General features: G+C 39.7%; 1 protein-coding gene across 2 annotated transcripts in view; it reads left to right on the top strand.

Moving 5' to 3' along the window:
* Nucleotides 1-13098, top strand: part of DNAJC3 (DnaJ heat shock protein family (Hsp40) member C3) — a 68537-nt gene that overhangs the window by 18818 nt on the left and 36621 nt on the right. For both annotated transcript variants that reach the window (XM_081083211.1, XM_081083212.1), the window contains 2 exons: nt 973-1083; nt 12714-12838. In XM_081083211.1, coding sequence (XP_080939337.1) covers nt 973-1083; nt 12714-12838 — 236 coding nt within the window. The remainder of the gene's footprint in view (nt 1-972; nt 1084-12713; nt 12839-13098) is intronic.

The following is a 13098-nucleotide window of genomic DNA, read 5'->3' as shown; positions in this document are numbered from 1 at the left end:
CTGATAGGGGGGAGCTCCCCAACCCCCTTATCGCCCTGCGGCTCTGTGTGTGACAGGATGCGGTGCCTCAACACCCTGATCAGCCCTGCTCTGTGTGTGACAGGGTGCAGTGCCCCAACTCCCCCTCCCCCCCACGGGCCCTGCTCTGTGTGTGACGGGGTAGAGCCATAACCTCCCCATCAGCCCTGCCCTGAGTGTGAGAGTGGTGGCGCCCCAACCCCCTGATCGGCCCTGCTCTGTGGGTGACAGGGGGCGGTGCCCCAACTCCCCTATCAGCCCTACTCTGTGAGTGACAGCGGGGAGCTCCTCAACCCCCTGATGGGCCCTGCTCTGTGCATGACAGGGGGGAGCTCCCCAACCCCCTGATCGGCCCCGCTCTGTGCGTGACGGGGTAGCGCCCCAACCGCCTGATTGGTCCTGCTCTGTGCGTCACAGGGCGTGGCGCCACAACCTCTCCATCGACCCTGCCTTGAGTGTGACAGGGAGCAGTGCCCCAACCCCCCAATCGGCCCTACCCTGAGCATGACTGAGGGTGGCATCGCAACCTCCCAATCCGCCCTGCTCTGTGCATGACAGGGGGTGGCGCCCCAACTCCCCAATCGGCCCTGCTCTGAGCCCGACCAGGGGCTGCACCTAGGGATTAGGCCTGCCCTCTGCCACCCGGGAGCAGGCCTAAGCCAGCAGGTCGTTATCTCCTGAGGGGTCCCAGACTGCGAGAGGGCACAGGCTGGGCTGAGGGACCTCCCCCCCCCACCCCCGAGTGCACAAATTTTTGTGCACCGGGCCTCTAGTACTCTATAAAATGAAGCATGCTTGTGCCTTATTGTTACTTTCTCTAGGTCACTTTTCAGCTCCTTTTACTTTTCTCATCTGATAAATTTCTGAGACAGATTATTATAGCGTTAACATTTTATTCTTTAGAATTAAATCTTGGTCCAGGGACAATTAACTTATTTTTTAATTTGTTTTTAGGTGCTGAATGTGGAGTGAATGCAGATGTTGAGAAACATCTTGAATTGGGGAAGAAACTGCTTGCTGCTGGACAGCTAGCTGATGCATTATCACAGTTTCATGCTGCAGTAGGTTTGTATCTTGGAAGTAAAATACTTAGTGGCCATCTTAGTAAATTTTAATTAATAGCTGTTCTTTAGAATAACATTTAAATTAAACATTATTTAATGCTTAAATACAACATTTAAAAATATTTGCAGGATTCTCAGTGAAATAGATTAGTAAAATAAGTGCATAATACTTGAATGCATGTGTATTTAGCATGAGAGAACGTTCCAGGTAGTAACTGAGATTTGCTACTACAAATACCAAGAATAATTCAAGATAATTTTGACAGAAAACCTTTTTCAATGCATTACATAATTTTCTGCCTCTTAAAAGATTTTACTAAATACATTTTAATTTTCTTGATGACTTGAGATAATCTAGTAGTTACTTTTCTGGTAACTATTAGAACTGTCTTAAGTGCTGCAGCATGGTAATTAAAAAATATTCAGTTATTGTCTTAGATAAAGCATGTCTTAAAAATACTGATTCTTCCTACAACCACAGAAAGTTATGCTTTCTACCTATTTTATACTTTATGATTTGCATTCTTTTTTATTTTTTTAATCCTCACCTGAGGATATTTTTCCATTGATTTTTAGAGAGAGTGGAAGAGAGAGGGAAAGACAGAGAAATATTGATGAGAGAGAAACATATTGATTGGTTGCCTCCTGCATGCACCCTGACCAGGGCCTGGGCCGGGGAGGAGCCTGTAACCGAGGTATGTGCCCCTGACTAGAATCAAACCCAGGATCCTTTGGTCTGCAGGCTGATGCTTTATCCACTGAGCCAAACAGGCTAGGGCTATTATTTGCATTCTTTAATCCCACAATTAATGGAAACATTATGGGCCTTGGTATATTGTTAAAATAATTTAAAATGACTCCATAGTTTTCTTTAGCGTCACTGCCATTCAAGAATCCTTGAGCTGGCTCTTCCCCAAAATATCCAATAAAATATTATTGTCTACACTGAAAGATGTAAACTTGTAAAGCTAAAGTAAGTTTTTTGTGAAATTCAGTAAAGAGAAAAAGTGAAACACTGGTTGCATCCAGAATTCGAATAGCTATGTCACTTGGTTCATAATATGGTGAGTAGCAATGATTTTCAAATGGTACAAATATCATAATTTCTGAGGAAGACCTGTGTGATTGAGACATTCATCATTTTAGTTTATGTAAAACACTTGTTCATAACTAACTATAGAAAATAAAGGTTAAATTATACATGATGACAATATATAGCAGATAGTGATGGGGTGATGTGGTGTCATGGCTTACTGAATCTCTTAGGAGATATGTTTATCAGAAAAGAAGTGTAGATCCTCTTGGCAGTTGTCTCATTTACCAAACATAACATTTAGTATGGCCACATTGGCTGCTTCAGGTAACCTAGTGATTTGGTGAGAGCCTTTAGCTAACAGTGAATTGTTCTAGACTAACAAGTTATGCACAAGTTATTGCTGCAGATCATAGGGCTGTGCTACTTCAAAATGAATGCTAATCTTTTCTGTTAAAATGTCATCTATGTGCTAATACATTGCTTTAAACTAATTATATAAAAAGTTTGTTAAATGTTTATTTATTCATAAAAGTGTTTATACCTCCCAACTTCTAAATTTTTTAATGTACTTTATTTCTTTAACTTCAGCTTTGATTGGAAATTGATTTACTTTTTTTTTATTAAGGTATTACATATGTGTCCTTATCCCCTCTTTCCCCCTCACCGTTCATGCCTTCACCCCCCTGGTGTCTGTGTCCATTGGTTAGGCTTATATGCATGCATATAAGTCCTTTGGTTGATCTCTCCCCCTTACTGCCACCCTCCCCTACCTTACCTCTGAGGTTTAAGCATCTGATCGATGCTTCTCTGTCTCTGGATCTGTTTTTGTTCATCAGTTTATATTGTTCATTATAATCCACAAATGAGTGAGATCATGTGAAATTTATCTTTCTCTGACTTATTTTGCTTAGCATAATGCTCTCCAGCTCCATCCATGCTGTTGCAAATGGTAGGAGTTCCTTCCTTTTTATAGCAGCGTAGTATTCCATTGTGTCAATGTACAACAGTTTTTTACTCCACTCATCTGCGAATGGGCACTTAGGCTGTTTACCAATCTTAGCTATTGTAAATTGTGCTGCTATGAACATAGGGGTGCATATATTCTTTCTGATTGGTGTTTCTAGTTTCTTGGGATATATTCCTAGAAGTGGAATCACTGGGTCAAATGGGAATTCCATTCCTAGTTTTTTGAGGGAACTCCATACTGTTCTCCACAGTGGCTGCACCAGTCTGCATTCCCACCAGCAGTGCATGAGGGCTCTCTTTTCTCCGCATCCTTGCCAGCACTTGTTGATTTGTTGATGATAGCCATTCTGACAGGTGTGAGATGGTACCTCATTGTTGTTTTGATTTGTATCTCTTGAATGATTAGTTTTTTTGAGCATGTTTTCATGTCTCTTGGCCTTCCTTATGTCCTCTTTTGAAAAGTATCTATTTAGATCTGTTGCCCATTTTTTGATTGGGTTGTTTATCTTCCTTTTGTTAAGTTGTATGAATTCCCCGTAAATGCTGGAGATTAAACCCTTATCGGAGATAACATTGACAAATATGTTCTCCCATGCAGTGGGTTTTCTTGTTGTTTTACTGATGGTTTCTTTTGCTGTACAGAAGCTTTTTATTTTGATGTAGTTCCATTTGTTTATTTTCTCTTTAGTTTCCATTCCCCTAGGACAGGGGTGGGCAACCTTTTTGTGATTGTGTGCCAAAACCAGCAAAATCTCTGGCTCAAAATTCTTCTGTGTGCCAACCCTAATTTTTTGAGAACATGTTACGCCTACTTGATATCTCTTAAGGTGTACGTATGTGAAGAACCTTGAAGAAATGATAAAATTCATTCGAGCGACAAAAATACAGTATATGATGATGAAAAATACATTTATTTTTAATGTATACATGTACACTGATAGTCTGACAGAAAACTTTATGACTCTGTGAAGCAGGGGGTCCCGTGGAGGTGAGGCCGACAGAGTCCTAACGAAGTATGCCCGACTCCGGAGACCAGGTTCAGTGACGCAGATCTAAGTTTATTGTGTATGTGCAGCAACATATATAACATTCCAGAACAATCAGAAGTTTACACCATCCTTAGGGCGACCAATGGTAGGAAAGATCAGGGTACTATGTAGGGGCTCTAGGGGGCTTACTCAGGCGGGCGCTGCCACTTCCCGGTGTGCTGAGGAAGCTTGTATAGGCGGAGTGTGCTCACACTATTGCATCTGCCACTGCACTGAGATAAATCTCCTGAGCTCTTCCCACAATTCTGTTTGATATTATCAGTGGCACTTTTGCTGCTGCATCACCGATGACAGAGATTTTACATCAGGTTTATATTTTGTGACTTTCAGAGATATGCATGAGCTACTACTTTCATCCTCCAGGCTACTCCTATTGTGAGACTTAACAAAATTCATCACTGAAAACAAAGATTCACAAGCGTATGTGGATGAAACCAAAACACTGGTCGGGTCTAGGAAGGCAGGGAGAGTTAAGGCAGAAGCATAGAAATTGCTCTTCCCCTCTCTCGTCAATCCATGTCTATGATCTTTTTTTTTTTTATTAAATCTTTATTGTTCAGATTATTACATTTGTTCCTCTTTTTCCCCCCCATAACTCCCCTCCTCCCAGTTCCCACCCCACCCTCTGCCCTCACTCCCCACCCACTGTCCTCATCCATAGGTGCACGATTTTTGTCCAGTCTCTTCCCGCATCTCCTACACCTCTTTCCCCCCCAAGAATAGTCAGTCCATTCCCTTTCTATGTCCCTGATTCTATTATGATCACCAGATTATTTATTCACTTGATTCTTAGATTCACTTGTTGATAGATGCATGTTTGTTGTTCATAATTTGTATCTTTACCTTCTTCTTCCTCTTCTTAAAGGATACCTTTCAGCATTTCATATAATACTGGTTTGGTGGTGAGGAACTCCTTTAGCTTTTCCTTATCTGTGAAGCTCTTTATCTGACCTTCAGTTCTGAATGATAGCTTTGCTGGATAAAGTAATCTTGGTTGTAGGTTCTTGGTATTCATCACTTTGAATATTTCTTGCCATTCCCTTCTGGCCTGCAAAGTTTCTGTTGAGAAATCAGCTGACAGTCGTATGGGTATTCCCTTGTAGGTAACTGAGTTTCTTTCTCTTGCTGCTTTTAAGATTCTCTCTTTGTCTTTTGCTCTTGGCATTTTAATTATGATGTGTCTTGGTGTGGTCCTCTTTGGGTTCCTTTCGTTTGGGGTTCTCTGCGCTTCCTGGACTTGTAAGTCTATTTCTTTCACCAGGTGGGGGAAGTTTTCTGTCATTATTTCTTCAAATAGGTTTTCAATATCTTGCTCGCTCTCATCTTCTGGCACCCCTATAATTCGGATGTTGGTACGCTTGAAGCTGTCCCAGAGGCTCCTTACACTATCTTTGTATTTTCGGATTCTTTTTTCATTTTGCTTTTCCAGTTGGGTGTTTTTTGCTTCTTCGCATTTCGAATCTTTGGCTTGATTCTTGCACTCCTCTGGTCTGCTGTTGGGTGTCTGTATAATATTCTTTATTTCAGTCAGTGTATGCTTAATTTCTAGTTGGTTCTTTATCACAACATCGAGTGTCTCATTAGATTTCTTGAGGATCTCACTACATTTATCGGCGGTCTCACCAGTCTTTTCGAGGGCCTTACTAAGTTTATTGGCAGCTTCTAGACAGTTCTTGAGAGACCTTAAAAGTGTGGTTTTGAGCTCTATATCTTCCATTTCTGACATTTGCATCCTGTTTCTTTGTCTCCGCATTTTTTTATCTTTTCTTGGTGCACCCCCTAGTGGTCTTTGTGCGCAGTCTTGTAGTTAAGCCTTGATTGTTGTGGGCAATACTGGGGGTGATTTGACCTCCAGGCTAACTGGCTATGAGTGTCAGCTGTGTCTTCAGTGGGAGAGCTTCTGTGCTGGATCTCTAGGGCGGTGCTAATCTAGCGTTTGCCTGAGGCTATCTGGCAAATGGCTCTGCACAGGGCTTGGGCGGGGCGGGTCCCTGGGGGATCTACAGGGCAGGTGGAGCGAGCAGTTATGACTGCTCTCAGTTCCGTCCCTAGGGGCTCTGCCTCACAGAGTCCCAGCAACCGCTGCAAACCTCAGAGAGAAAGCTGCCTTCGAGTTTCGACCGAAGCCAGACAGTCCCGTTTTTCCCGTTTGAGTCTGGGTCCCTAGAGACTCACCCGGATCTGGAGCTCAGAGTCTGAAACTCCCTCCCGATTGAAAACAACAACCATGCCCTCCGCTGCCAGCCCGCTCCGTGCGCGCACTCCACACCTTAGTATTTCACTTCAGCACTGCGCCTCCTCTGAGTCTGGGTATGATATTCTCTTTCCTCCTAGTTGTAGAATTTCCACTCAGCCAGCCTTCCTGTGGTTCTGGATGATGTCCATTCCGTCTTTTAGTTGTTTTTTTGATTGGTTGTTCGAGGCAGCAATCTCCGGCGTTAACCTATGCTGCCATCTTGGTTTCTGCACATGTCCATGTCTATGATCTTTAAGATAACTTGTTATGTAAAATTATTTATTTATCTAAGATGCACCTACACTGAATTTATCTGAAAAATAAAAAAAAGTCAATATTAAAAAAATTGTAAATGGAAGATTGTAAGAGAGCGTTTCATGTGCCAGCAAAAGTTACTGGCGTGCCATGTTTGGCATGTGTGCCAGGAGTTGCCCACCCCTGCCCTAGGAACTGTATCGGTGAAGATAATGCTTTGGCATATGTCTGAGATTTTGCTGCCTGTGGATTCCTCTAAGATTTTTATGGTTTCCCGTCTTACGTTTAACTCCTTTATCCATTTTGAGTTTATTTTTGTCTATGGTGTAAATTGGTGGTCTAGTTTCATTTTTTTGCATGTATCTGTCCAATTTTCCCAACACCATTTATTGAAGAGACTGTCTTGACTCCATTGCATGTTCTTGCCTCCTGTGTCAAAAATTAATTGAGCTTAGTGGTTTGGGAAGATTTTTGGATTCTCTATTCTATTCCATTGGTCTATATGTCTGTTCTTGTGCCAGTACCAGGCAGTTTTGAGAGCAGTGACTTTGTAATACAGCTTGATATCTGGTATTGAGATCCATCCTACTTTGTTTTTCTTTTTCAGGATTGCTGCAGCTATTCTGGGTCTTTTTTTATTCCAGATGAACTTTTGGAGAGTTCGTACTTGGTCTGTGAAATATGCTGTTGGTATTTTAATGGGGAGTGCATTGAATCTATAGATTGCTTTGGATAGTATGAACATTTTGATGATGATGTTAAAGTTTTTAATAGAATTTGGCCAGCAGCATGTTGTGTATCAACAAATCATTTTTTATAATGTTGCAGACATTATTTATGGTTGTGACAGCCTTCCATTTTTATTTTGGAAAAATTATTTTTAATGTTTTGATAATTACTTGGGCATGGTATATTTTATGATTACATTTTTACACAATAAAAGGTTTATGTATTGAAACTGCATAGTAACACAAGTAATTATTTCTACCTTGTGGCACAGATCTGTCAGTGATTTAGTTTTGAAACATTTTTGAATCTGTCATATAAATATTTTTTGGCAGGGGTTTTAAGATTTAGAACTGATTGGGAAATAGTCTTGATCTGTTGGAAACATTTTTAAGAAAGAGTGTAGTTTATCACTTTTCAAATAGTCTTCTGAAACAGTTGCAACCATTTTAATGTGATGAAGGAGTTTTATTTAGAGATTTATCATTAGAGAAAACCACAGTGCAGGTATGAAGATGGCCCTACCTCTCATTCCCACATCATGTCTTATGTTCTGTGTGTCTGAAATGTATTCTAGGGTGTGAAATCATTTCTTTGATAGACCTTACAAAGTGTCTTCTTCCTGTTTGGCAGGAATGAGTGTCTGAAGTAGATTTAATGGTGGGCATGTCTGAAATGATAGGTTTCTCCATTTGCTTGGTAAAAAAACCCCCAGTATTACATTTATGTAGTTTTGCCAAATTAAAAAACACCCCAAGTCTACTTTTATTTGTCACGTAAGCATATGGTGCTTTCTCATGACATTTGAACATCACTTGTGAAATGTTCATCACTGTTCACATTTAGACAGAAGGAAACAGTGACCTTCCAAAGGTCACATTTCAGGTCAAAAGATTGTGAACTTCTTAAGGATAGGTACTATTTTTTCTTACTGTTGTCATTTTTTAATTTTAACATCTGATTGGTGCCCAGTTAAAGTTTGAAGTGAATGAAGGAGATAGAGTTGGGTAGCTGGCAGCCAGAATAAAAAAAATTTTTGTACCCAGGCAAGGGTGGTGTTCTTCTGCTTCCTGCTACCACTGTTTACAACGCCATTTATAATTGACTTCCTGATGGTTTTTCTCCAGATAGTAGCTGTATATTCTTTATTAGGGCTAATTTTCTCATATTTGAATTGTTTGATAATTTTAGGATTAAATCTTAAATTCATCCCTCATGTTCAAATTTCTAATCAAAGAGTGTAACAATTTGAATGACATGTTTTAAAATGAACTCACGTATTTATATGCAGGCTTGCAAGTAATTTAAATAATGAGTTGTATATTGAGTGGATAATGGGAAAAGTGATTTTTTTGAGGTTATCAAATCTTGTATTTATCAAGATAATGGTGTGTGGTTTAAATGCCAAATTTAAAGCACGAATTTCTTTAACTAATCCTTGTTCAGTTGCTACTTTATACACAATGATATAGGAAGGGACACTAGTTCTAAGAACTGTTGGTATTTTAAGGTGAAGAGCCAGGCTATTCTATTTTGCCATTCAAGTGACTCTATACCACTAAGCAAATTGGTACATGATTCATGTATTGAGCCATTGTCATTTGATTCCTTGTTTTTGTGGGTTCAGTGTTATACATTGAAATGGGGTCCCAACTCCATTTCATGTCTTAAAAATACCTAAAAACTGAATAGTAAAATACCTAAAAATTGCATAGTAAAATAAATGAAAGTGAATGCCCCAGAAATATTTTATACAGACATTTTAAATATGTGTATAATCAAATACTTAATACAAAAGTTATGTCATACATAATCTTCTTTGGAGATTTTCCTGCACAGACTGAAATTGTCAATTTTTTCTTTTTTTATAATTCTTTATTGTTGAAAGTATTACATGTGTCCCTCTATCTCCCCAATTGACCCCCTCCAATCCACCACAGGCCTTCAGCACCCTATTGTCTGTGTCCATGGGTTATACATATATGCATACAAGGTCTTTGGTTGATTACCTCCCACCCTCCCCCGCCTTTCCTCTGAGATTCCACACTCTGTTCCATGCTTCCATGTCTCTGGATCCACTCCGTTCATCAGTTTATTTTGTTACTTAGATTCCACATATGAGTGCGATCATGTGATACTTGTCTTTCTCTCACTGACTTATTTCACTTAGCATGATACTCTCCAGGTTCCTCCATGCTGTCTCAAAGGGCAAGAAATTCTTTTTTTACTGCTGCATAGTATTCATGGTATAAATGTACCACAGCTTTTTTATCCAATCATCTACTCATGGATATTTGGGCTGTTTCCAGATCTTAGCTATTGTAAATTGTGCTGCTATGAACATAGGGGTGCATACATTCTTTCTTTTTAGTGCTTTGGGTTTCTTAGGTTATATTCCTAGAAGTGGGATCACTGGGTCAAATGGCAGATCCATATTTAATTTTTTGAGGAAACTCCATACTGTTTTCCATAATAGTTGTACCAGTCTGCTTTCCCACCAGCAGTACCCTGGGGTTCCCTTTTCTCCACATCCTTGCCAGCACTTGTCATTTGTTGGTTTAACAGTAGCCATTCTGACAAGTATGAGTTGGTACCTCATTGTTGTTTTAATTTGCATCTCTCCGGTGATCAGTGACTTTAGCATTTTTTCATATGTTTCTTGGCCATCTCTATGTCCTCTTCAGAGAAGTGTCTATTTAGGTCCTTTACCCATTTTTAAATTGGATTATTTGTCTTCCTTTTGTTAAGTTGTATGAGTTCCTTATATATTTAGGATATTAACCCTTTATCAGATGTGTCATTGCCAAATATTTTCTCCCATACAGTGGGCTCTCTTTTCATTTTGTGTGAAATTGTCATTTTTTTCCAAATGAAAGTCCAGTGCAATTTTTACTGATGGTGCCTTCTTGATAAAATACCCCAAAGCTAGCCATAAGCATTCTTTTCTTTCCTTGAAAGTTTAAAATTAGCCACATCTGCTTTTGAAAATGCCATTGCTAATTTCATATGGGAGAATGGTCAGGTATTAGCTATGGACACACGAAAACAAATTCACTCAAGGAATTTATTTTCTCTAGACAGAAGTGTGTATATAAATAATTGATATTGGGAGTGGTGTTAGGTGCAGTAAGATATATATGTGTGTGTGTATATATATATATATGTATACATATATACACACACATACATATATACACACACACACATATATGTATGTTATATATATACACACACACACGCACACACATACACACTAGACGCCTGGTGCATGAAATTCGTACATGAGTGTGGTCCCTAGGCCTGGCCGGCGATCAAAGCCCAAGCATCTGGCATGGATGGGCAGGTCCCAGCTGACCTTTGGGTCCTGGGCAGCAACTGGGCTCCTGGGCCCCCACTCGCCCCCCTCCGCCTGAGTCATTGGGTCCCCACCTGGCTCCCTCAGTGCCTGGGAGCCAGACGGCAGCCCTGCCTGGTTGCTGTCTACAGGGCGATCAGCAGGATGATTGGGCTCCCATCCGGCTCCCTCAGTGCCTGGGTACCGGGTGGCAGCCCGGCCCCAAGCTGCCACCACTGGTACTGCTCTCATCTGGGCCCATTGGGGCCAGCAGTGCCTCCACTACCACCCGCTGCCAGCACTGCACCACCGACACCTGCCATGTTCCACACTGCCCCTTGGTGGTCAGCACACGTCATAGTGAGCGGTCGAACTCCCCGTCGAGGGGACAATTTGCATATTAGTCTTTTATTATATAGGATGTAGATATATTGAGCGACCGAACTCCCTGTCGAGGGGACAATTTGCATATTAGTCTTTTATTATATAGGATGTAGATATATACTAGTATATATATGGTATAATAGAATTTTGAATATATCAAGATAATGGTGTGTGGTTTAAATGCCAAGCCTTAAATCATGTTATTTCTAGTATTTCTTAGTCTTTGCTTAGTGTAAATAAGTCATGGAGATTTTCTTTTTCTTTTTTTTAAATTAATGAATATGAAAGTACTCCATGTTCATTGTGAAACACTTTGGAATACATGGACAGTTTAAAGAAGAAAATACTTTGGGTATATACCCAGAAGTAGAATTGGTGGTGCATATGGTAATTCTATGTTTGATTTTTGAGGAACTCCCCTACAGCAGCTGCACCATCTTATGTTCCATCAATAGTATCCCTCCCTCCCTCCCTTTCTTCTAATGGGTATGAAGTATTATTTCGATGTGGTTTTGATTTGCATTTCCCTGATGATTGGTGATCTTAAGCATCTTTTCATATGCTGATTGACCATTTGTATATCTTCTTGCACATATGGTATTCTTTCCTCCTGCCTCACATTCCCCCAGCAGCACTTAGGTAGTTTTCAGTGCCATTTACAACTGCTCAAAACTGTGGTATACTGTTCTGCCATATAGATTTCCATACTGTAATGTTTTTCAAATGATAGGACTTTTTTTTTTTTTTACTTGGTTTTAAATGATAGGACTTTGAAGGATAGAACTTTTAGTGAGTTTTAGTGGTAAGTTTTAAAATGATGAACTTCTGTGTGCATATATGTATTTTAAAAGATAAGATGGCCAGATTTGATCATTTTAACATTTGTATATATATTTGTTTATATTTCAAAGTTGCTTTCTGGAAGGTTTGTTCAGCAACACGAGGTTTGCTTCTAATTGAATTCATTCCTTCCCCAATTTGTAGGTACTGAGCAGAGTGGAATTAGCTCAAAAACTTAACTCATCCATCTGCTTTCCTTTGTTCAGATATTTTTGACTTCTCTAGTTTTGCTCTTTACTCTCACTCATTTTTTGTCTAAGGATTGTACCTTTATTTTTTCACTGCCATTTTAGTTGGAGTTTGTGAAGGAGCAGAGGTTGCACAATATCAATTTAATTAGAAGTCTATAATTTTCTAAAGTCCTGTGAATAAGTTCATAGTCCATATTTTCAATCAGTATTTTACTTAAGAAAATGTCAGTAAAGACAAAGTTATGAGTTGAATACAGTTAGTATTTCAGACCAGAGGTTGGCAAACTTTTTCTCTCAAGGGCTAGATAATAAATATTGTAGGCTTTGTTGAATATTTTTCTTTCTTTTTTTTTTTTTTGACAACTCTTTAAAAATGTAAAAACTATTTTTAACTTGCAGTTTGTGGATTGGATTTGGCTGAGAGGCCGGTTTGCTGACCCTTGTTCTGGATTTATTTGCAGTGATCTTGCTAGGCAACATGATTCATTATTGATGAAGAAATTCTTTTCTTAATTAACCTTTCTTAATAGAATTGCAAATTCTAATATTGTTTAGGTGACTTGGTTTTTTAAAATAAATTACTGAGCGCTAATATTTATTATTTTAATTTTCAGATGGAGACCCAGATAACTATGTTGCTTACTATAGAAGAGCTACTGCCTTTTTAGCTATGGGAAAATCAAAAGCAGCACTTCCTGATTTAACTAAAGTGATTGAATTGAAGATGGATTTCACTGCAGTAAGTGCATCTAAACTTTCTTTAAGGTTTAATTTTAGGGAACGTGGAAGAGGGAATTTGTTAAGGTGAGGACTGGCATGCTGGGTAGGCATGGCTGGAGGATATAGAAAGCCACTATGATGTAGTGGCCTGGGCAGTAAGAACCCTCTAAAGTCCCTGACATCAAAGGTCTGTGAAAGAGGGACAGTGGGTACATTAGATAATTTTTAGAAGCATGGCAGTGATGTTCATTCTGTCATTTAGGAAGACCTCTGTGTGGA

Source organism: Myotis nattereri (genome assembly GCF_964212035.1).
Source record: "Myotis nattereri genome assembly, chromosome: 2".
Classification (NCBI taxonomy): domain Eukaryota; kingdom Metazoa; phylum Chordata; class Mammalia; order Chiroptera; family Vespertilionidae; genus Myotis; species Myotis nattereri.
Note: the sequence above shows the minus strand (reverse complement) of the source record. Positions and strands in the feature narration are given on the sequence as shown.